Raw genomic sequence first — 22,698 nt, 5'->3', positions numbered from 1 at the left:
TGGGTAACGAGAAGGTCTAGCCAAATGGCCTTGTCAGCTATCACCAGTATAATTCTCAGAGAAAACGCAGCAATGCTTCTCTACGAAGTCGAGCATCTATATCTTCAACGAAGAAACGCTACTGATATAGTAACTACGCTGAAGATCCAACACCTTAGAAGAATCACAGAGACCAGAAAATTGGCTGAGGCAGATTCGCATCCTTTTCCAGCTAACAAAAAGATTCCCCACATATCGTAGCATTGTTTCCCTTACTTTGCGCCTGCGACACGCGACATCCACCCTCGGTCCACGACATTCAGCCGATAGTGAGTTGTAGCTAACAAAACAAGATTGGCTGAACTTGACATCTAACAATTGCTCCAACACTATTTTTTGCTAAACGCAAACTAGTACACTGCCACGTTCCGGCCCTATCAACCACCATCACCTCAAGCATACGGCCATCTGTGGAACCAGCGCTTGTCTTGTGTCCCCAGTCTCTATTATCCTTCCTTTCCGACATAGTTTGATTATTCGCTCTCAGTGCTTTCAATTTTCAACTTCCAGAGGAAACATTCGCGACAGATTAGGCGAAGTTGTTTGTAACTTGATTCATTGGTTTTGAAATTGATTTGATGCTTGTATCCACATTACGGTAGCTTCGTCAATTCATCTCTTATCATTATAGTTACTACTTATAACCTCATAATCAGTAGTAGTTATCAGTTTAGTCCGCCTTAGTCTGTTTCACATCAATTTTTCATCTCATCTAGTTTTATCTTCATTATTTGTACCAATCACTCGTTTCCATCATGATGCACCTCAGCAACAACTCGCTGTCATCCCTATGCTCCACCAAGGATAAGAAGTTACCGCCTATACCGTCAACTCCTATTGAGAGTACGCATTTCTCCACTGGTTCTCCTCTTGCAGGATCTCCTCGCATAGCCGATACTGACTCTGGCATTCTTCAGTCCAAGACATTGAAGAGAAAGAACTTCAAGAAGTTGTCGTTGAACGCTTCTCCAGAAGCAAAATTCACAGACACTGACCATTCCTCCTTGAAATTTGAAGGCTCTTCTCTAAGACAGAATCGCATCAATGTGAGACCTGCTCCACTCCTTAATTTGAAACAGAAGGACAGCCAGCCCCTGCATTCCGGTTACATCATCAGCCAGACAGTCGACTACAAGAAACCAGATCAGATCGACGTCAAACAAACAAACACAAAGTTCGATCCCGACCAGCAGTCGTCTACGAACTTGATCATAAATCAGATCTCAAATTTGGAGCTTTCCACTGCATCTTTAAACCAACATGTAACTCCTTTGAACCGAAAACGGCAAACAGTCATATCTTCCATTTCTCCTACTAAGTCTTCAGCATCGTCTCCCTTGGAGCCCAACAACAGGGTCAACAATTTGGTGGATAACTCTATGATCCTACAAAATAATACCATGTCTCCCATAGCCACGACCTCATCATTTACTTTGAACAACGACGATTTGGTAACTCTCAAGAATTTGGGCTCAGGCAATTCAGGAACGGTCTGCAAGATTTTGCATGTACCAACTCAGAAAACCATGGCTAAGAAAACGATTCATATCGATCTAAAAACGGTGATACAGACTCAGATTATTCGCGAATTACGGATCTTGCACGAATGCCAGTCTCCGTACATCATTGAGTTCTACGGTGCTTTCCTCAACACTAACAACACCATCGTGATCTGCATGGAGTATTGTAATTGTGGTTCTCTAGACAAGATACTCCCTCTCTGCGATGACAAACAGTTCCCACTTTATGTGCTTAAGAAGCTTGCGTACTCGATTCTCAGTGGCTTGTCGTATCTTTACACTACTCACAAAATCATTCACAGAGATATCAAACCTAGCAATGTGCTTATGACCCATAAAGGAGAGTTCAAACTTTGTGACTTTGGTGTCTCCAGAGAATTGACAAACTCCTTGGCCATGGCAGACACCTTTGTAGGAACATCTACGTACATGTCGCCCGAAAGAATACAAGGTCTAAACTATGGTGTCAAGTCTGATGTCTGGTCGATGGGGTTGATGTTGATAGAATTAGCTAACGGTGTACCAGTATGGTCAGACGATGAAGCTGGTCAGACAGGTGGCCCTGAAGGTATTTTAGACTTGCTTCAACGAATTGTTAACGAGACTCCACCAACATTGACAGGAAAGATTAACAACATTACAAAACAGAAGTTCGATCCCTTGTTGTGCCAGTTTATTGACTCGTCCTTGATTAAAGACGATAGTCTTCGTAAGTCTCCACGTGAGCTCTTGGATGACAAAGATGGATTCCTCAAAGGTGTAGAAGAAGGTGTGTTTGAAAAAGACGTAAAGTCATGGGCCAAGAAGATCAGAAAACTCCATAAGGAAAAGACAGAAGACAAATAGACAGAGTATTAGTCAATGTATGCATATTTTGATTACAATAGTAATTTGAATTTGAGTTACTTCGTGAGTTTCGCCGTTATATACAATAGAAAATTGCATCTGCATTGTCCGAGCTAGCTTTATGATAAATGTTCAGAATTTATATAGTGCTTTCAGAATATTTATAGTAGAAACTTACAATATTTGACTACAATTTACATACTTATGTTAAATTCTAGTACATTACTATACCCAGTTAAATAGTTACACAGAGAAAAATTCTTACCCGTTGATATCACCATTGACCGATCTGGAGATCTCGACACCTTGAACCTTCTGGTTGTAGCTTGTAGAAGGCTGCAACTTTCTAGTCGATCTAATTTCGTCCATAGCATAGCCAGGAATCTTGATGTTCCAGTTTCTTTCCAAATGTAATTGCACGTCCTTGGTATCTATGGAATCCACCTTTCTATGTTTGGCTAGTCTACAGGAGAAGGAAGTCACCGAGTTGATGAACTCATCGGCTAAATCCAACAAGAGCTCTTCGACATTGCCGTCTATGTTAGTTTTACCATCGCCTTCATCCACGCCCATAGTGCTGATTAACTCCGAGAGTTTCCGTTTGGTCAAGGCTCTCTGCCCTGTTTCAGGTAAACTACCATTGGTTCCTCCAGAAGACAACTCAAAAGTAGGCAATTTGGTGATAGCTGGGGTATTCAAGAGAATACTCAAACTATTTGCTTCACCTCCAGTCAACGTAGGTCTACTATCACCTGTTGCCTTCAAGGTCACAGCCGTAGGAGGCTTGACGTTGATTGTTGCAGAGATTGGAATCGATGGTACCTGAGGTTTGGTGATTCCTGCTAAATTGATCGGAGGAGGACCAGGAGTTCTCAATGACTGCAGCTTCTGAGGAGTTGTCGATTTGGGTGACGACTTGTCTCCAGTAGCAGGAGCTGGCGACACTGATTTAGCGCCTGCGCTACTACCAGCAACAGCAGCAGCAACAACCGCTGAAGCAGATGCATTAGCAGCTCCAGAATTAGCGGATTCTACAACGTTAGTCGCATTGGGTATACCACTGAAACTAGGCGTAGATTGGCTGTGTGCCGTAGAAGGAGGTCTACTGCCAGTAGGCTTCTGAGCTTGACCGGCTGAAGTAATTGACGCAGGTCTACTGGCAACAGAGGGATGTTGTTGAGGAGTTGCTGTTGCTTGTCTACTAGGCACCCGTTGAGGCTGCTGTTGCAACTGTGGAGAAGATGCTTGTGCGCGCTTGATTTGTTGCATCTGTTGTTGCTGTTGAATCAGCTGCTTTTGCTGTTGCTGCTGCTGTTGCATCTGTTGCTGTTGATGCATTTGTTGTTGCTGCTGTATTGTAGTCTGTTGCTGTTGCACTCTCTGTTGTAAGAGAGTCTGTTGCTGCGATCTTTGTTGGATCTGCTGTTGCAATTGTTGTTGCTGTTGTACAGTGAGCTGATTCTTTTGCAAAGCTGGAGATGAAATCGCTTGTTGGTTCTGTTTGTTTATGAACTGCTGCTGCTGTTGCATCTGCTGCTGTTGCTGTTGTGGTTGAAATTGCGGAGGGGTCCCTGTTGCTGCTTGTGGTGTATTGGCTCTAGCCTGAGCCTGTTGAGTCAACAGATTTCTAATGAAAAGACCGAGTTTCTGGAATTGCAGGAACTTTGTCTTCTGCTCAAGAAGCTCTTTGTCGATAGTTGCAAGTTCATCAGGCCCAATATTACTTCCTTTTTTACTCTGCTCAAGGAATTGGATTCTATGCTGAACTTCAGTTAACTTCTGCTTGACAATATTGAATCGTTCTACAGTAGCCATATTGGCTGGAATTGATGGAGTACCTGCAATGGGAGCTGGAGAGCCTTGCGATCCCGCAGAGCCAGATCTCATCTGCTGAGAACCTGGAGGCAGCAGATGTGCTACAATAGGAGACTGCCGCATCTGGGGAGTTGGTTTCTGTTGCATCATTGGCGATTGTCTTATTTGTTGTTGCTGTTGTTGACTCAACTGTGGAGACTGCAAAACGGGCGTAGGCTGGCTTGAAGGTTGTCTGCTCTGTTGAGATAAGTTCATAGCCATTGGCGATTGGCTACTCTGTTGCATCAACGGATTCAGCATCTGGGCAGCAGCTAGAGCCTGAGCCTGAGCCTGGACGGCCTGAATCTGCTGTTGATGAGCTTGCTGCTGTTGCTGTTGCTGTTGCAATTGTTGTTGAGCTGTTAGCTGCCTTACTTGTTGTTGGGCCGGTTGCATTTGGTTCTGTTGATTTTGGGTTTGGACATGGATCTGATTTTGTTGGCTTTGATTTTGATTTTGATTTTGATTTTGTTGATTTTGCTGTTGTTGTGACCTCGCCCTTTGTTGCGCTTGATAATTCAAAAGAAGGGTTCTGATTCCTTCAGCTTTGGCATAGTGTTTCTTCTTTTCAGTTTCATCTGAAGCATTCTTTCCCAACTGAACTTCGTTCTTAAGCACTTGCACCAATTGTTGTACTTGACTGGGATGAATGTTGATAGCTCCACCTGATCTATTAGGTGCATTAGGGTTTCTCTGTCCACTCAGACCAGGAAGTCCCAGCATATTCTGCGAGTTCATCGTAGATTCAGAAAATGAATAAATCTATATAGAATTGAAGGACAAATGAGAAAGTAGATAATATAAAATTGCCGATTCTATCGCTCCAAAATTGGCCAAAACCGTTATTACAGCTGCGGCACTACTAAGTGTATTCAAACTACACTTCAAAAGATTAGTTTTGCAACTGAAAAAGAATAATATTCAATTATCAATTTATCAATCTTCTGTTTGTTCCAATTTATTTTGGACCCAACTGCGTGATTGAAATCACGTGCAACACACCACATATATCTGATAAGGCAACTTTTGCAAAGTATCTATTACTTTACCAGTTTGAGGATTAGAAGTTAGATATTGGAATTGTGGTACTTGCAATTAAAAATATTATAGAATTCCCGAAATCTAAATTTATTTCCAGTATGGGCTTCCTCTAAGTTTAATCAGTAATAGAAGTCCGGATATTCGCTTTTCGCAACTGCCGAGCAAGCAAGTGCAGGCGGGAGTCTGGAGAAGACAGAAGTGGGGCAGTTAATTTTTGCACCTATTTAACTCGTCTACGCTCCTGAGAATTGTAATTTCTATATTCACGATATCTTTAGTCTGTAACTGAAAAATCTCAATGGTATTGCTACAACCTACGACAGTGAAAATTGCATTTCAGTACCTCACGGGTGCATGAGCATATTATTTTGAACTATCGATTTACAAAATATATCAATTATGTATGCATTATAAAGTTTAGTTCTACTAAGGTACGGAAAGCAATTAAATAATGTAAAGCATGACTTCAAAGTCAACGAATAAGAAAATAGGGTATACAGGTTTGAATGTTTTGTCTTTGGAACTATACCTTGTTGGCTACGGCTTCTTCCGACTTGTCCGCAATCTTTTCGGTAGTCACATCCACACCATCTGTGCCCGAGGAATCGCTTCCGTTTTCGAGCTTGTCGAGAGCTGGAGCAGTAGAAGGAGAAGACTTAGAAGCGGCTTGGGAAGCGGCTTGGGAAGCAGCAGCAGCTTTGGCAGCAGCAATCTTTTTGAAGAAGGCAGCGTAACCATATGGAGAACGAGCTCTGAATTTAGGGCCATACTTCTCAAAAATGAATGGAACTGGAACCATAGCAAGAGCAATGAACCCAAATAACGAACTGGCCCATGAAATTGTCAATCTCTCGTACATCTGTGTAGTGAACAAGGGGAATACGGAAGCTAGAATATAACGCAACAAGTTGTTGGCAGCGACAGCAGAGGCGACGTAAATAGGTGGGAAACACATGGAGAAGTAGAGAACGATCGAGAAAAATACCATAATCATACCAAAACCGAATGGGAATCCTGCTGCAGTTGGTGCCATCCAGTGAACGCTATCATTTCTACCTGTCCATCCCATCCAGAACAAGGAAATGGGCAAACAGATTCCTCCAATCTTACCAAGAAGTAACTTCTTCTCGGGAGCATCCCAAATTGGGTTTCCATTTTCATCCTTTTTACCTCTGGTTCCATCAGGATTCTTAGGGAAGTAGTAGGTCTTATCCAAAATAAGATAGAAGAGCACACCACTGACCAAGCCAAGACCGACAGCAAGGAATGGTAACCCAGAGACACCACTGTCCATGTGGTAGACTCCTCTGAAGATGATTGGAAATGCTTCAAAGAAACCGAACAACACGGCAAACACAAAGGCAATGTAGATCGACAATACCAAAACAATGGGTTCCTTGATCAACATTTCGAGCGGACGGGTCAAATCGTTGATGAGAATGGTAACAAGAAGCTTTACGGTGATATTTCTTTCGATGATCTTGATACCTCTCTTCTTAGCTCTGGTTTTCAAGATTTGTGGTTTGAATGTTTCTGGACAGATTAATACAAATGGCAAAATAGCACCACAGAACATCAACAAGATCCATGAAGCCGACCACTTCCACCCCTTGGCTTCGGCTGCAAAGTCACCGATTACGGGACCAAGAACAGGACCCAAGAAAGGAGCCAAACAGAACAATGCTACCGCTTGTGATAGTTCCTCGATTCTATCGGACCACAAGTCAGAAATAGTACCACCCGCTACCGACAACGCTGGAGAGGTGAACAAGCCACAGAAGAATCTCAACACCAAGATGGTGTGTATGTTTTTGGCCAAGCCTACACCCATAACGAATAACATACCTGTTGGTAAGGATACGACGTATATGATTTTACGACCGATGATTTCCGACAACGGAGCCGTCAATAGAGGACCAAATGCCAAACCTAGCAAATAATAGGTCAACCCCGAAATAGTAAGTTCCAAGGATACATCGAATTCAGCAACTATTTGGAAGGCACCACTGACATATAAAGAAGAACCCAAGGAACAACACAAACATACCACAGCCACAGTGATAGTAATAATCCACTTCTTCCATTTGGGCCAGTTCTGGGGATTGGCAGGATCCGTTTCCGAGTCCCAATCCAAGTCCTTCACATCAATAGCCTGTTGTTCACCTTCCTCCTTGGAAGAAGGCGTTGCTCCAACTTGAGAAGGTTGTTTGGACAAAAATGTCTGGAATTCATCTTCAACCACTTCAGCAATAGACTTGCGCGAAGCCAATCTTTCAAGGGTATACTGTCTGTTCAATCTGTTTTCTTCATCTTCTTCTTCTTCTATATTATCTTTTGTTTCGCCAGCTGTTTGCTGGGGTGGTACGTAGCCAGTGACGCTATGGTCGTCCTCAGTCTCTATGTCGTGGTGTGACGACATTCCATCTTTGGGCGTATCAACATCCTTTGAAGTGCCGAATTTCGGAGAGCTCACCTCTTTGGAAGAGTCCTTGATGGTTTCGTCGTCATCATATCCGGCAGTGGTGTCAGCATCTGCGGCAACTTCGTCTATTTGAGGTTCCACATGGTCGAATTTTTGTGGCTCCTCTTCTTTGCTCACTGCGTCCAGTTCTGAAAAGTCCTCCTCAGCAGTTTCATAGGCAGAGGATCCAGTAGCAGATGAGAACGAGAAGCGGGAGTTGTTCTGCGATGAGGCACCAGCATTAGTAGCAGCCTCTCTTAATTGTTCTTCCTCCTGTTTGGATGTTCCGAAAATACCCATTCTAGAGGATTAGCGACAAATTCGGTTTTTTTTACTTACAATTGCAATTGCATAAAATTGTTGTATTTATATGGTGATGAGCAAACGAGCCAGGGAGCATATGCCGAATGTTGGCAGATGCGGACTTGTTCGCTGTTAGAGCCGGTCGGCACAAAACCTTCAGCCGATCGAACAGCTGCGGCTGATGCCATTCATTCCGTAGCATTACCAGACCCCAAAAAGCCACCCTGGCGCTGAATGGACCATAGTTGTCAGTGGTTATGACTACATTCCAACAGCAATCCTCCAGCTAGGTGAATTTTGAGGCAAGATTTGGATGAACTGAAGCGCTGCAGCAGTTTCACGAATTTCGTGAGGCCGACCGGAGTTATTGAAGTGAGATTATTATTCCAGTTCAATTTCTGGGCTACAAACAATTAGGTTTTTAGATACTCCCCTCTTGAGATATACATGACAGCCCAAGCGCATATGCTACTACTGTTCTAACCCTGTAATCTTCTGATTCTCCTTTTCCATCGCTGTTAGTAGCATTCGACTCTTTGCCTAGACCAAGTTGTTATCACTGTCCTGCGGCCTGCTACAATTGAAGCGAAAATATTTCCACAGGCACCGGAGCAACCAAAATTTGATGGTTATGCCGAGGAACACTGGAACTCGTAAAATAGGCTGGTTCGTATTCTAGTAGTGAATCCCATTACCATATTGTTCGTAATTCGTATAATCCTATTTATCGTTATTGTATACTATTTAGTTCTCTATTCGTACTCCCTTTCCAAGAGATTGATCTCGGATTTTGACTCTCAGGAGGTTAACTTTTTCCAGAGACCTCGGCCTGAATTGTCGCTACCTCCTTGACGTCCATCCGTATAAGCCAAGCTATTGGCATTATTTTTTGGTGTGTTTACCAATTGCGATCCGTTGCCAGGGCTGAAAAGTTGTTCCTCGGTACTTCCTAATCCTGACAGCGTGGAACCAGGAATGGCGGCGTGTGCAGGATTTGCAATCAATTCTGAATTCCAGCCATAGTAGGTCTTTGCACGAATGTAGCCGAAGGTAAAGTTGCAAGCAAACAAGGCAGCGATGGTTCCAAAGAGAAAGAGGAACACCTTCAAGCCAAGAGGTTCAACCAACGAATTGATGATCAAGCCGATCGTTTCGGCACTGATCAGCGAGGCGTTACCGCTACCTTTGTGAGGACTTTGGTTCATGCACTTGGCTAAACTGGCACACACTTCTTCCAACTCGGGGCCCACCGTGTCTGGCCCGCATCCATTTTCTTTGTACTGCCTTGTACATGATTGTATCTCGCTTAGGATATTTTTAGCATGTAGGTCCAATTTGACATTGATATCTCTTCTGATAGTAGAAATAACTTGGTAGAGGATGTAGATGGTATAAGCTGAAACAACCAAATTAATAATCAATTGTAGATACGAAGCTAGCAAATATGGTACTCGGGCTATTGGGGAGATATTTGACTGCCACGGCGATGGAAGATTAGGTTCACCGGTAGCACTTAATTGTAATGTACGAGTGTGGGCACCAGTATGCTCTGGACTGCCTATAGTACGATTAGCTGTATCGTCATTGCCACCATAATAGTAATGATGGTGGTGTATTTGGACTGCTGAAGTGTCCATGTGACTTCTATTTATAAAAGAAGCGGCCGACCGGTCAGCTAGGCCGTTGAAAGATTGTCTGTAGAGGTACGAACGATTGAGCGAGTTGTCAAATGTACGATTATTGTTGAAACTAAGATAATTCCCATCACGTGGATTGTAGATATATTCCTCAGTATCGTCGTTTTCGTCTTTACTAGCTAGGAAGGTGCTGAGATCGGAATTCAGCGAAAATGAACTAACGTTTCTAAAGTTAAGGTTACTGAGCCTATTGATTGGCTCAGGTGTCTTATAGTTTCCGAATTTACTGATGGGTAAAGTAGCAGAGTGGTCTCTGAAAGAACTTGTATCGTACTCGTGATCGATATCAGAAAAACTAACGCTTCCTTTCCTTGAAGGTGGTGGCAATAGAAGTCGTGGCAGTCTAATGGCGAGTCTAGCTCCTAATATCGTGGGCGAAAGAAGTGAACTGACTATGCTAGAATTGGCTTCACCTAAATCGGCGTCTTCATTTTCTATTTCTTTTTCGTGCTCTTGTAATTCTTCACTTTTATTGTCAGATATCGTCTCGTTGCTGTTTTTATCTTCATTTATAGGCGTAGACTGTGCCGGAGTAGATGCAAAATGAGATAGCTTATTGATGGGAGTTAATATGTCTGGATCACCTGAACTGATAGGCTCTGGTGTGAAGTTCGCATGGTCAAGATTGAAGTCGGATTTGTCGTGTTCGTAGTCGATCTCCATCAAGTCTTCGTCGTATTCTGCTGTATAGTGCCTATTGTAAATGTTGGCAGTGGCATGTCCCGTGTCTTCTAGAGAAAGCGACTGAAAAAACGTGCCATCAAAATCGTTGCCATCGGGATATCTTTTGTACGACATAGAAGATTATGATCCGTAGATGTATTGAGAATGATACTTTCAGTGAAGTTGTTGATCTGAATGTGAATGTATCGATTTTTATGTTGATAAGATAAAACGTTCTGCAGAAATAAAAAATCCAAATCAAAAGTTGCAAAGTATCTTTTCTAAGTCTATTGTACAATTAGATCCTCTATATCTCTATATCTCTAATGCTGATATAACAGGACTTCTCTCTTGTGACTTTAGGAAAAAGTGAAATTAAATCTACGATCTGTATTTACCTTTCTGTTTTTATTTGGTGCGTGCGGCTTAATTAAAACCCAGTTCAATTAGCTCAGTGCTTATATAACAGAAAGCGAAGAGCTTCACTATTTTTTGGGGCAAGTTTTCATTTGATCATTATCTTTGAAAGTACCATATATTACTCTATTTTTCACAACCATGGCTACTAAAAGGAAGAAGGCTCAAAAGGCGAAGGACTTCGTCAAGCCAAAGCTTAAGGTGGGAAAAACTGCCGCAAAACCAGATAATCATACTGATACTTCGTTCACAGCCAAAACCATTTCCTTGCCCAACCAATCTATAGCCAAAAAGCTGAAAAGTGGAGTTTCAGAAGAACAAAAGCAAGAAATCGACTTGTCACACCATTTGTCATTGACTAAACATCATGCCTCTGCTACCAGAAAGGAAGTTCTCATATATATTGATCAGCATCTCCCATCCAATCCTTCGTTATACAAGCAGATCTTCACTCTGATAATACCGTTGATTCTCGATCAGTCCGCCAGTGTCAGAACAACATTGGTTGCACTTTTCAACAAGTGTGCCAACATGCAACCTGGTATTTTAGAATTGCATATCAGGTCTATTGCTCTTTTTATCCATTCGGCTATGACCCACTTACATCCTGAAATCAGAAATAGTTCTACAAAGTTTTTGAATGTGCTAGTAGAACATGCTCCACAGTCATTAAGTAAATCATTCTTTGTGAAGACTATGAGATCATATTTCACTTTGATGTCTTGGACCTTGACAGATGACAAGAAGTCTGTATCTTTAGCCATCACCACTAGTGCAGCCATCGGCGGATCTGTGAAAAAGGCTCGTATTGGCCATTTGGCTGTACTCAAGGCATTTTTGCAAGCTTCTTTGTTCCCACAGCTATCAGACTCTGCAGAGTCTGAAATTAACCCAGCCATAGTCGTGTCAGTCCATCCTCAATCATACAAGTATTTAATTCCGGCTGCGACTTCTCAAGCATTTGCTCCATTGAAGCTCTTTGCCAACGAATTGCCCAAGTCGAAAATCAACGGCTTTAACACAATCCTAGGACAGCACAACAGTAGTAGCAATTCAAAGGACATTGACGACGGAAAATTCCATATCTCTGACTTGGACACCATAACAGCAGAAGACTTGGACACAAGAAGAAAAGTATTCGTCGATGTCTTCCAAAAGCCTGTAGTAAAGAATTTGAACAGTTTAGTTAAGGAAGGTGGTGAAGTAGGCAGAGAAGCCAACTCGTGTATGACAATAATCGATAATCTCGAGCAGGAATTGAAGAAGGTAGCAGAAGATGAGTAATTAGTATTTATAGACAATCAATATCCACGTACCCATCTAACTATTGACTTCTAATAGACCACCAGTATTCATAAACTTCATTTACTAACTTGGTGTAATTACGCAGCCCCCAATTACCCCTTAAGATTTTTTCGCAAGTAAGTTGGTCGCACTATCATTTTCCTTGTTGAAGATGCAATAATTGGCTGAAAATTTATTGAACAATCTCAATCTTCTGGTAATCGCCATAAACAAGAGTTATGTTCAGATCCTTATTGTTGAAAAGACCAGGGTTAGTAAAGCCTACTTCTAATCTTAGGATTGCTTTGACCTACAATCCTTTGAAGTTTCAAAGACATTCATTCCACTCTTCTGGGTTCCAATTAGCGAAGAAGAAGACGAAGACATCCAAGAAAGGAAAAGAAGAACCAGTTGAAGAAGATGATGCTGAAGCTGCTAATATTGATTTCGAAGATGCTACTGTAAAGTTTCAATCTGTTATAGAAAAATTCAATAAAGCTGCCAGTGAAGCCAAATTGGGAAAGACCAATCCAAAGATCTTCGACAAGCTTTCTGTCAATACACATGATGGAGAATTACCATTCACTTCTGTAGCACAGACTTCTGTTAAAGGCAGAAATTTCATTATTACGTTATTTGATCCGGAAAATTCCAAACATGTCATTAACACTATTCTTGGATCAGGTTTAAACATGAATGCTCAAGTCGATCCATCCAATAAGTTCACCTTGAAGGTACCATTACCTCCAGTTACTACCGAGACCAAAAATGAATCTGTCAAACATTTGAAGGAGATCTTTGAAAAGTTCAAGCACGGATCTGCGAAGAACAACTCCTTATCTTCTATCAGATCGGAAGTCAGAAATAAATTCACAAAACAACTCAAGGGCCACAAATCTACAGATGCTGAAAATAAACTCTTGACCCAATTCGAAAAATTGCATAAACAGTACTCTGACAAACTTAACGAATCATTCAAGACTGCTGAATCATCAATTTTAAAATAATAAACCAAAAGGTTAGATACCATTTATTCTATGCTGTATATATGTATTAGTTTATCAGAAGACGACGCCACCTCCTAAGAACAACCGCTTTCTGTACTTTTCACACCATCTGATTATTTTGAGGCTGCTGGATATGAGCTCTTTGGAGTCGATTTCTTCGTTGCTCAAACAGTAAAATTCGAAGCTGTTATCTGAAAGCATAAACCCTGTAACAATGGAGCCTGCTCCTTGCCACTTGACATAAGTTAACTTCTTATTATCTATCTTGTAGGTATTTATAGGATTAACAAAATTGGATCCTTGCTGCTGATTGTAGGTGGATTTCAATTTACTCTTAATTCGAGTAGCCCTACTATTGTGCAAGATAGAATAAAAGTACACTAGTTGAAGCAAGGTATTCATGCTTCTATCATTATTAAAGTGCACCATGTCGTTCATGATGAACTGGTTTGTTTCCTTTAGTTTGTAGATAAAGTGTTTGATTGCAGGTACTTTGATGTCATTAAGTATGGATAGTTTAGTCGATCCTGTCAATTCGTCCGTCAAAGTAGTTAAGAATTGTTCTCTTTTAACAATCTTATTGATTATGAATCTCGATAATTCTCTCATCTGGAAGAATGTGTTCTTGTTGCTACTCACAAGTACAATGGTTAAGTACTGGTCAACAGTACTCGATTGTAGATAACTCGAGAGAGAGATCTTCTTTACAAAGACATACAAAAATCCATTGGGATTGAAGTTTGGCAAGCAAAGTGGAATCCATAGATCTTCATCAAAACTTCCCCCTCGATTCTGATACTCGGCTGCGGATATCATAGAAAACAACAATTTCATGTCTTCATTCGAAAGCGAATGATTCTTTGGTTTCATATAGTTGAGAATCTTATTTGAAGAAGCAAGCAAAAATGAAAAAAGTAAGTCGTCTCCTAAATACTTTTCAGCCTCTTTGGTTGTCCTATTAAATATCAATGAAGCTGTTTCACTTGATCTATTCAAAGCAGAGTCATCGTCTCTTAATTTGAGTCTTTTACATGAAAGTAGTATATTGTTGAGTTTCATCCTTGTGGTGTTTGTCACTTTTACGCTTTGGATTGATGAGTCCATAAGTTCTCCAATGAAAAAATCAAAGCTTTCCGTATCTGAAATGCTTTCTCCTTGATTAAGTAACGGTAAGCCATATGTCAACTTCATACATAGAGCCTCTAAGTTTTGAAAATCTAGCGGCGTGAGAACCTTTCGCAAATCATAATTCATCCTGTTGTGAAAGTTCTTTTCGATAGTTGGCTTCGAGAGTATTGCAAGTAAATATTTGTAAAGAGTATTAAGTTGGTTTATCAACAAAATGTCGTCGCTGTCACTTTCCTTGTCTTCTTTATTACTAGATGTGGAATCAGTGTTTGAAGACATGAGTTCATAACTTATTTGGGATATTGCCACGAGAAGGAGTGGACTCTTATTAAGTACTACGATTTTTGTCTTGTCTCCCACCATTATCGATTTGAAGTCTTCCTTCATACTCTCTTCAAATGTGCATACTATCGTTGTGATGATTCCCATGTAACCCATAATTAGATCGTCAGAACCGTGCATAGAGAAGATGGGCTTCCCTGCAGTTGAAAGTATGAAGAAATGTTTTAATTTTTGGTGAAATGCTGGCTCGTCATTATCTTTCTGGATTTGGATGTGTTTCTCATAGAACTCAAGTTCATTCTTTGCTTCATGAGTGTTAGGAAATATATTCAAATCAAGAAACGAGAGTTCGCGTAAGGGCAAAGAGTTGTCCCTGACATTCACGTACAGGCGGTTACTACGTATCAAGTCGCTGAGCATGTTCTGAAGGGCTTCTTCTTCAATATGTGAAGAATTGACATTGTTTCCATCTTCTTCTTCGTATTCACTATCCTGTCCTCCAGAGCCGGGGTAACTGCTATCGCTGGCTACTGAATGTCTTGATGTTGAAACCACTTGGAGGTGATGATCATCCTCTTCTAATATAAATGAACTTTCAGATGGTCCAGCGTTTTCCAAATTAATTGCTGTTGTTGGTTCGCCTGTAGGTAGTGTAGGATTGGCAATGGATGGAACCGCTAGTTTGGAAGTAGACGAAAACAGCACATTGTACTTTATATGATTTGAAGTTTCACCATTCCGCGACGGAGACGGACTCAATTCACTCATTGAAACAAGAACTGTTCAATTATGGTAAGTGCCACTTGATTTTATTTCATATGTTAAATTTGTAACTATGCAACTACGTTATCAAAAGATGTCGCGCGACATTACTATCAAAGTGTATAATTCGTAGACTCTACTAGTAGATACCACTATATAAGCTACAACTACCCAAGCTAATGTTGTTCTTACTATTGGTACTATTATAGCTCTCACTATGACGTTCTACAAACAAATGAGTCAGAAAAATCATAATAATTCTTCATCACTCTCTCCAACTGCGGATTGAACAGTTCTATTCTACAAAGGGTTTAACATCTTAACGACGGAGGAACATGTACCATATCAAAAACACAAAGATCAACCCAGCTCCAACAATGGGGATGTACTGTCTGATCATGGCCTCTAAGTTGATTCTTTGTGCTCTTCTTCTGTACTTCAACGAATCACTCTTCAAGCTCGACGACAAGTCACTCATCTTGTCCAACGAGTCGCCTCTATATAACAAGTCTTCGATGTTCTTTGTCATGACTTTCTTGACATCTGCCAAGTCGTTGTTCAATCTGTCCAAATTTGATTGTGCTCTCTGATCTTGGTAGATTTTTTTAGTTTTGCTCAAGAAATTATCAAACGAAGAGAATCCAAAAGGTCTGGCTGAGTTCGATAAAGCATCTGTTCCATGCGAATTCTGGAACTCATGCGATATTTCTTGCAAGTATGAGAATGCAAGCTTCCTGGGGTATGACTTTTCACTAATGCAAATGTATATGATCAGGCTTGCGATCAAGTAGTGGATGTTATAGTCCCCAGATTCAATTGTAGCCTGAGGCTCGGAGTTGGGTGTCATTCTACTGATGAGAATCTTACACTTTTTCTTCTGGTCCATTAACGCTGGATCATTATTGTCATCTACCGATCCACACAAAGGAAGAGCTGAATTGTTAGTATCATAAGGTCATAAATAGATATAATGGGCATTCATATAATATTTATAGTTCACTTAATATGTTAAGAATCGGTACGAATATATGTGAAAGCGAAATTCAATTTACTAACCATCGTATCTGTATATTAAGGTCGACTTGACCATCTTGTCTGTTTTGTATTAGGAGGAATTCCCTTCTGATTTAGAATGTCAAAAAGGCTAACAAACTAATAGAAAACGACAGCAAGATTTAATTTGGAGAATGGAGTTTCTGATACTGGTGTTAAATAATGTACTGCGGCACGGGTTTGTTCGCAGGAATCTCACATACAATATTCTCAGCTTTAAATATTCGCATTCACTACCAGAGTGATTTTAGTAAGAAAAAATTGTGAAGGGTTCAGATGCTTTTAGAAATCTTGTTGTCACATTAGTTTCATTTAGAATCTAGTTTAACTACAGCGTAACCATAAAATAGTCTGAACTTCAAAGTGGAGAAGCACTACAAGATAGGTGGATCTTAGAGAGAACCAGGAACGAAAATACGAAACAGCCATCAGGAACCTCAGTAAGTGTACAATCACTTTATTTCTCTCATCTATTAGTACCTATACGTCTGACTTTTGTTTCTTTAATTGTTAGAAATCATTTGTCTTTGACTAAGAGACTAGAACACAATCTCCAACGAAGAACGATACAAGTTAGTCCATAGAAGATAATTTCTATAACTCATTTCCATATCCTTACACATTCTATTGACCAGTATTGATCTATGCACTTTCTTCATTTCAAATATTAGTCTATTCTATAATTCTATTACAATAATCATAATCAGATTTATTATTGTCATACAATTCATAATATCATTCATCATGGATCTTTCAAATCTTTCATCAAATCTCCCACCAACTAAGCCTGTGAATCAAACTTCAGTAGATGAAGTCAGCAAGGAGCTTACCACTGAATTCAAAAATGCTGCCAAGTCCGTTGCTTCTTTGTACAACTCATCGATCTCAACAAATTCGTCTTCCTCAAACCAAAAGATTGAATTTGCCAATGCTGCTCGTTCAGTGGCCGCTTTGTACAGATTAACTCATAATTCAAGTTCGTTAATGCACCACAAAGGTTACTTGCAATGTCTTGATGATCTTTTGGAAGTCATTACTCAAGATGGCGATATCGAAAACTGGGCTTTGACTCGAAGAGCTGAGATATCTAACATGCACAACAATACCCCCAGTCAATCTAATGGAGACACCACTGAGCCAAATGTGGTAAGACATACTATTCCAGAGGAACAGTCTCAATCAATACTAGAAATACCTCTAGACTACGAGTTTTCACTTGTGCTGGACTTGAAACCTGCTAGTCATTTTAGACCTTCTGTACCGCCAATATCAGTGCAGCATAGTACAAAGCAGCTTCAGAATTTCAAGAGATCTCGTCGTCTAGATCCCATACTAAGAAGAAAACTTCAACTTCAACAGTCCCTGGACGACGCTTCTTCGGACGCCGATAGCGACGATTCTACAGACAAGGATGATGACAGAGTAGAACGAAAGAAGAATATCCAGCTGGATCTGCCTCTGAAGAAAAAGAAGTTAAATAATGTCGAGCTTTAGTTCCGGCGCAGTTATTTATGGCATCATATTTTTCAATTCGTGGAAGCATCCGGTTTGGTTGGTTAGTTTTAGCATTGATGTAGTCAAATAGTCTACGGTAATATAGTATACATATCATACATTATGGTCATACAGTACTTTCCTGAGATAGTATTTCATCCCAGTATAATCGTTATATTTCTTATAAACTACCTGTTGAGAAGTATACTTCAATAGTATATACAAAATTCGTTACAATAAACAATAAGTCGTTGCAATGTGTATTAGAATACTCTATAAGTTAGTATCCAAACAATCCGTCATCATTATTGGCGTATTCATCTTCGTAGTCGCTGAAGTCAGACTCGGAGTCGTCTTCAGAATCATCCTCGTCCAGAGAGCTTCCAATAGCCGATTCGTCACCTTCTCCTTCGACCAAACCCTCCAACGAGAAACGCAACAATGTGTCACCCTTGGCTTGGGTACCTCGAGCAACTTCGTTGGTAGACTCTACGTTACAGTTGGTCAACTTACACTTGCTATGAATAAGAACATTGTTACCAATAATGCAGTTTTCCAACTGAACATCGTCCTCGATTGTGACGTTATTCATGACAAGGCAGCCCGTCAACTTGACCCTTTTTCCGATGTTGCATCTGGAGCCAACAACTGTCTTCTTGACGTTTGTCCTTTCTCCCAAAAGAGTATTGTCGCCAATCAACGAGTCTATACCTACATTAGCAGCTGTCTTATCCTTTGGACCAGCAAAGCCGGTTTGACCCTTTTCCGTAGCTTGGATCTTCATGAAGTGACGGTTTGCTTCCATTAACACCGGCAAGTTACAACTTCTGAAGAAGGTGGCCTGGTGTGGAACGACCAAAAATGCAATGCTCTCTTTATTCTCTGAATGTCTCCAGGATCTTCTAGCCAAGTCACGGACAACTTTAGTTACTGATCTGTTCTTGAAATACGACTCGCTGAACTTGTCAGGATTATCTTCAAAAACCTTGAATATTTGTTCTGAACCGAAGAAGACACAACTGTTCAACAACTTGGTACTGATTGTAGCCTGGGGGTATCTCCAGCACATTTGTGTTCTGATCTTTAATGCCTTGTGGAAGTCGATATCTTCTTTGGAGTAGATATCGAGGAACTTACGTCCACCATCACTTACATCACCGTAAATGGTGTAGTTCTTGTCGAAAATCTTGGACTTCTTGTCTTCGATATCCAACTGGTTTCTATAGTGTACAATCAAGCCCAAGTCTGACTCATCCTTGCTTCTGTAGGCTTCTATCAAAACTTGTGGAGGCAAGTTTGTTACAAGATCACAGGGCAATATAACAAAGTTCTGGTACGGTTTCCAGGCATTCGATTTGTAAAGCTGGTATATGATTTGTCCACTGTTCTCAGCATCAAAGCCATACACTTCAATAGCTGTAGAATGGCCAGTCCCATCGTCAGAAGCGTCCTTATCCTGGTTTTCCTTCACTTTGTCGGCCTTATACTGGTCTACAGCATTCTGAATGTCGCTTTCTGCATCAGTTCCTACTACTACGGTGACACGAGGGAAAAAGGCCTTCTCACACCAGTCCAAGACGTAGCTGAGCATGGGTTTGTTAGCGATGGGCAAAAGAGCTTTGGGCAGCCCGGTAGATCTAGTCGCTGAAAAAGGACTCAACGCCTTGCCGTCTCCACAGAGAATGATAGCATGAAACTCCATGGCAATTGGTTATGTGTGAGGTAAAGTGAGCTGTATTTGAAGATCAAGTATGATTTTTCACTTTCCTGAACAGTCAAAATTAGTCAAATTTTTTTCTATGTAATGAGACTAGTGAGGTGAGCAAGTTGCGAAAAGCGAGCAAGAAATAGTTCAGAAATAAATGTGAATAGAAAAATAAAAGTAGAGAACTGACGGAAAGAAAGGTAATAACTATGTAGCTAGAGTTGTTTCTGGTGATTTTCAAAATGTAATAGAAGAAGCAAAATCTAATTGAGTTGGCTTGGTAGCTCTCAAAAATGAAAGCCCTAGGAATTTGTAAGAGGTGGAGACTAAGTAGTGAAGAGACTGCGAAAGTCTATATCGCGTCCAGAATCTCACTTATAGTCACCTGCCCGAACTCACCTGACTTCCTCGACCTTTTGCCACTAATAACACCGATTCTCAGATTGAAAACTGGACTCTACAACTCTTCTCTTTCTTCAACTGCACGCCAAACTCTTTCCACACTTTTCCTCTACATCACATTTGACCTCCACTATGAGCGAAGAAAACGATCCACTTTTGGCGGCTCTCAATGCTGACGAAAATGACAATGCCTCTGAACAACCTCAACAACCAGCTGATCCAGAGAGAGACAGAGCACTTTCCAGATTCAAGGACAAGTTGCTTGAACACCGTAAATGGGATTCACGCTTGAAAGAACTTCGTCTCAGCATACGAGAATTGGACAACGACTACGAAAGAACGGAAAATGACATCAAAGCTTTGCAATCAGTTGGTCAGATCATAGGGGAGGTGTTGAAACAGTTGGATGAAGAAAGATTCATTGTTAAGGCTTCTTCTGGACCTCGTTACATTGTAGGCTGTCGTAATACGATCAAGAAAGAAAGCTTGAAGAACGGTGTAAGAGTCTCTTTGGATATGACTACATTGACAATCATGAGAATATTGCCTCGAGAAGTTGACCCCTTGGTGTACAACATGACGACTTTTGAACCAGGTGAAATCTCCTTCAATGGAATTGGTGGTTTAACAGAACAGATTCGTGAATTACGTGAAGTAATCGAGTTGCCTTTGAAGAATCCTGAGTTGTTCCATAGAGTCGGCATCAAGCCTCCAAAGGGTGTACTTTTATACGGTCCTCCTGGTACCGGTAAGACGTTGTTAGCTAAGGCTGTAGCAGCCACCATTGGAGCCAACTTCATTTTCTCACCTGCTTCGGCCATTGTAGACAAGTATATCGGAGAATCGGCCAGATTGATCAGAGAGATGTTTGCATATGCCAGAGAGCATGAACCCTGCATTATCTTTATGGACGAAGTGGATGCCATTGGTGGCCGTAGATTCAGTGAAGGTACTTCTGCCGATAGGGAAATCCAGAGAACTTTGATGGAATTGTTGAACCAGATGGATGGATTTGACACTTTGGGCCAGACCAAGGTGATCATGGCAACTAACAGACCAGATACCTTAGATCCAGCATTGTTGAGAGCAGGTAGATTGGACAGAAAGATCGAGATTGGATTACCAAATGAAGCTGGAAGATTGGAGATCTTCAAGATCCACACTGCCAAAGTAGCCAAACAAGGTGAGTTTGACTTTGAAGCAGCGGTCAAGATGAGTGATGGCTTCAATGGTGCCGATATCAGAAATGTAGTCACGGAAGCGGGTTTCTTCGCCATCAGAGATGACAGAGACTATATATTGCAAAATGATTTGATGAAGGCGGTCAGAAAGGTTGCTGATGTGAAGAAGTTGGAAGGCAAGTTAGACTACGAAAAGTTGTGATGTAATATAGTAATAATAAGAATGCGCAATGTTGTAATAGCTGTAGTTTCTAGGTTGCAATTGTTTCATATTCTGTACTTTAATAAGATATGTAGTTTTAGATGTTATCTACGTTGAATTCTAGCTTGATCGTTTATTATGTACATGAGGTGATGCTACTTACACTACTTGCTTTCGTCTTCGATATTTTGTATGGTCTTTTCGAAGTCAGGAACCTTGGCCCTCGACAATGCTTCCAAATGAGCAAGCATGGCGGGGTTGTCAATGCTGTTGATGTGCTGAGCCATCTTGTCACCAATGAAGTCCTTGATTTCTTCCGACAAGTTGGTGTAAGTCTTCTTGGGCTTGGATGCTTGTTTGGCCAAGTAAATCTTTTGTTCCACAGAAAGAGGCATTTCGGGACTATTGAGTCTTCTAGCTTGCAATTCCGACAACACTCTCTTCTTGTGTTTGGAGTATGGGTTTCTCAACTGATTCAACGCAGCCTTAGGCACAGGAGCTTTAGCAATGGTCTGCAACTCGTAGGTCTTTTCAAACACAGTTGGCTCTTGTGTGGATAATGCGTCGTCTTCAAAAGCTGAAGGAGGGTTGGGCCAAGGAATTTCAATACTGCTGTGGTGCTTAACGAATCTCTTGGGAAGCCATCTTTTGTATCTGTCATCATAGTACTTATCCTTCAAGACGATCTCGTCAGCAACTACATAGCTAACCTTACCTTCATCATCTTTATCCTTACCAGCAAGCTTGACTTTGGACATTGGCAAGTATGAAGGATAGTCTACATAGTGACTGTTCTGGTTTTCAACCCAGGTAGTTTTGGGAGTGATTCTCTTCTCGGTGACATTGGCTACTAGCACAGCGTCGTTGGAAGGATTATAATGGAAAACAGATGTCACTGTTCCTTTCTTTTCGCCTTCAGTGATGTACACCAAATCGCCTGGTGCAATACCTCTTTCATAGTTGTTCTTTCTCGTGGCTGCTGGCACTACAGGAAGCTGGGCAGTTTCAAATGTAGGTAAAGTATATCTTTTGTTCATCTCATTGTTGTAGTAGTCACGGAGACGGGCAGGAAGAGCCTCCACATCTCTCTGCAATCTCTTCTTGGCTGTGTTCCACGACATAGAGGCAGTTTGTGATGTAACTCGGCTACGATGGGATCAATAGAGAGTTGTAGATATTCGTTAGTAGCGTTGAAGTGAAAAATTGAAAAGTCGTTTGGGCTGCACACGCACAAAAATATAATTGGTAGCGCGACTGAAAAATATATAGAATGGTAGTATGTAGATAATGTGGAGTAGAAAAAGATTGAAAATAGCAGTTTGCTTTCCAAAATATCATCTCTATATACTTACTCTGA

The 22,698-nt window shown here is 41.0% G+C and overlaps 12 protein-coding genes across 12 annotated transcripts; 5 read left to right on the top strand and 7 right to left on the bottom strand. All coding sequences in view use genetic code 12, as the record gives it.

Moving 5' to 3' along the window:
• Positions 1–794: 794 nt before the first annotated feature.
• Positions 795–2,405, top strand: STE7 (Serine/threonine-protein kinase STE7 homolog; the record flags this gene model as incomplete). The annotated part of the gene is made up of 2 exons (XM_001386675.1): positions 795–1,143; positions 1,183–2,405. 2 exons carry the CDS (start codon positions 795–797, stop codon positions 2,403–2,405), a joined length of 1,572 nt encoding a protein of 523 aa, XP_001386712.2.
• Positions 2,406–2,609: 204 nt separating this feature from the next.
• TAF12 (Transcription initiation factor TFIID subunit 12 (TBP-associated factor 12) (TBP-associated factor 61 kDa) (TAFII-61) (TAFII61) (TAFII-68) (TAFII68)) lies at positions 2,610–4,982 on the bottom strand (the record flags this gene model as incomplete). Its single annotated transcript, XM_001386483.1, has 5 exons — positions 2,610–3,361; positions 3,467–3,558; positions 3,919–4,303; positions 4,406–4,496; positions 4,683–4,982. The coding sequence occupies 5 exons, from the start codon at positions 4,980–4,982 to the stop codon at positions 2,667–2,669; spliced, it is 1,563 nt and encodes a 520-aa protein (XP_001386520.2). The 3' UTR covers positions 2,610–2,666.
• Positions 4,983–6,006: 1,024 nt separating this feature from the next.
• On the bottom strand, positions 6,007–7,470 carry MDR18 (Polyamine transport protein (TPO4); the record flags this gene model as incomplete). Its single annotated transcript, XM_001386482.1, has 1 exon — positions 6,007–7,470. A coding segment is annotated over one exon (1,464 nt), but the record flags the coding sequence as incomplete, so codon positions are not given.
• Positions 7,471–8,765: 1,295 nt separating this feature from the next.
• On the bottom strand, positions 8,766–10,772 carry PICST_74051 (conserved hypothetical protein). The gene has a single exon (XM_001386481.1). It carries the CDS (start codon positions 10,557–10,559, stop codon positions 8,862–8,864), a length of 1,698 nt encoding a protein of 565 aa, XP_001386518.2. The 5' UTR covers positions 10,560–10,772; the 3' UTR covers positions 8,766–8,861.
• Positions 10,773–10,982: 210 nt separating this feature from the next.
• IPI1 (protein involved in rRNA processing) lies at positions 10,983–12,163 on the top strand (the record flags this gene model as incomplete). The annotated part of the gene is made up of 2 exons (XM_001386674.1): positions 10,983–11,839; positions 11,891–12,163. 2 exons carry the CDS (start codon positions 10,983–10,985, stop codon positions 12,123–12,125), a joined length of 1,092 nt encoding a protein of 363 aa, XP_001386711.2.
• Positions 12,164–12,466: 303 nt separating this feature from the next.
• On the top strand, positions 12,467–13,132 carry PICST_63916 (ribosomal recycling factor; the record flags this gene model as incomplete). The annotated part of the gene is made up of 1 exon (XM_001386673.1): positions 12,467–13,132. A coding segment is annotated over one exon (666 nt), but the record flags the coding sequence as incomplete, so codon positions are not given.
• Positions 13,133–13,186: 54 nt separating this feature from the next.
• On the bottom strand, positions 13,187–15,310 carry PICST_33845 (carboxy-lyase activity; the record flags this gene model as incomplete). The annotated part of the gene is made up of 1 exon (XM_001386480.1): positions 13,187–15,310. One exon carries the CDS (start codon positions 15,308–15,310, stop codon positions 13,187–13,189), a length of 2,124 nt encoding a protein of 707 aa, XP_001386517.2.
• A 313-nt stretch (positions 15,311–15,623) lies between these two features.
• Positions 15,624–16,190, bottom strand: PICST_64252 (transport protein; the record flags this gene model as incomplete). Its single annotated transcript, XM_001386479.1, has 1 exon — positions 15,624–16,190. One exon carries the CDS (start codon positions 16,188–16,190, stop codon positions 15,624–15,626), a length of 567 nt encoding a protein of 188 aa, XP_001386516.2.
• Positions 16,191–17,101: 911 nt separating this feature from the next.
• Positions 17,102–17,836, top strand: PICST_7367 (predicted protein; the record flags this gene model as incomplete). The annotated part of the gene is made up of 1 exon (XM_001386672.1): positions 17,102–17,836. A coding segment is annotated over one exon (735 nt), but the record flags the coding sequence as incomplete, so codon positions are not given.
• A 295-nt stretch (positions 17,837–18,131) lies between these two features.
• Positions 18,132–19,553, bottom strand: eIF2B (translation initiation factor eIF2B subunit; the record flags this gene model as incomplete). Its single annotated transcript, XM_001386478.1, is given in 2 exon segments — positions 18,132–18,253; positions 18,272–19,553. The coding sequence occupies 2 exon segments, from the start codon at positions 19,551–19,553 to the stop codon at positions 18,132–18,134; spliced, it is 1,404 nt and encodes a 467-aa protein (XP_001386515.2).
• Positions 19,554–20,057: 504 nt separating this feature from the next.
• Positions 20,058–21,376, top strand: RPT4 (26S protease subunit RPT4 (26S protease subunit SUG2) (Proteasomal cap subunit)). Its single transcript, XM_001386671.1, has one exon. The coding sequence runs from the start codon at positions 20,091–20,093 to the stop codon at positions 21,339–21,341; it is 1,251 nt and encodes a 416-aa protein (XP_001386708.1). The 5' UTR covers positions 20,058–20,090; the 3' UTR covers positions 21,342–21,376.
• Positions 21,377–21,505: 129 nt separating this feature from the next.
• Positions 21,506–22,378, bottom strand: PICST_37224 (mitochondrial 54S ribosomal protein YmL40; the record flags this gene model as incomplete). Its single annotated transcript, XM_001386477.1, has 1 exon — positions 21,506–22,378. The coding sequence occupies one exon, from the start codon at positions 22,376–22,378 to the stop codon at positions 21,506–21,508; it is 873 nt and encodes a 290-aa protein (XP_001386514.1).
• Positions 22,379–22,698: the final 320 nt, after the last annotated feature.

The sequence above is a fragment of the Scheffersomyces stipitis genome, chromosome 8 (assembly GCF_000209165.1).
Source record: "Scheffersomyces stipitis CBS 6054 chromosome 8, complete sequence".
Classification (NCBI taxonomy): domain Eukaryota; kingdom Fungi; phylum Ascomycota; class Pichiomycetes; order Serinales; family Debaryomycetaceae; genus Scheffersomyces; species Scheffersomyces stipitis.
The sequence above is the reverse complement of the archived record's forward strand: the minus strand, read 5'-3'. Positions and strand labels throughout refer to the sequence as shown.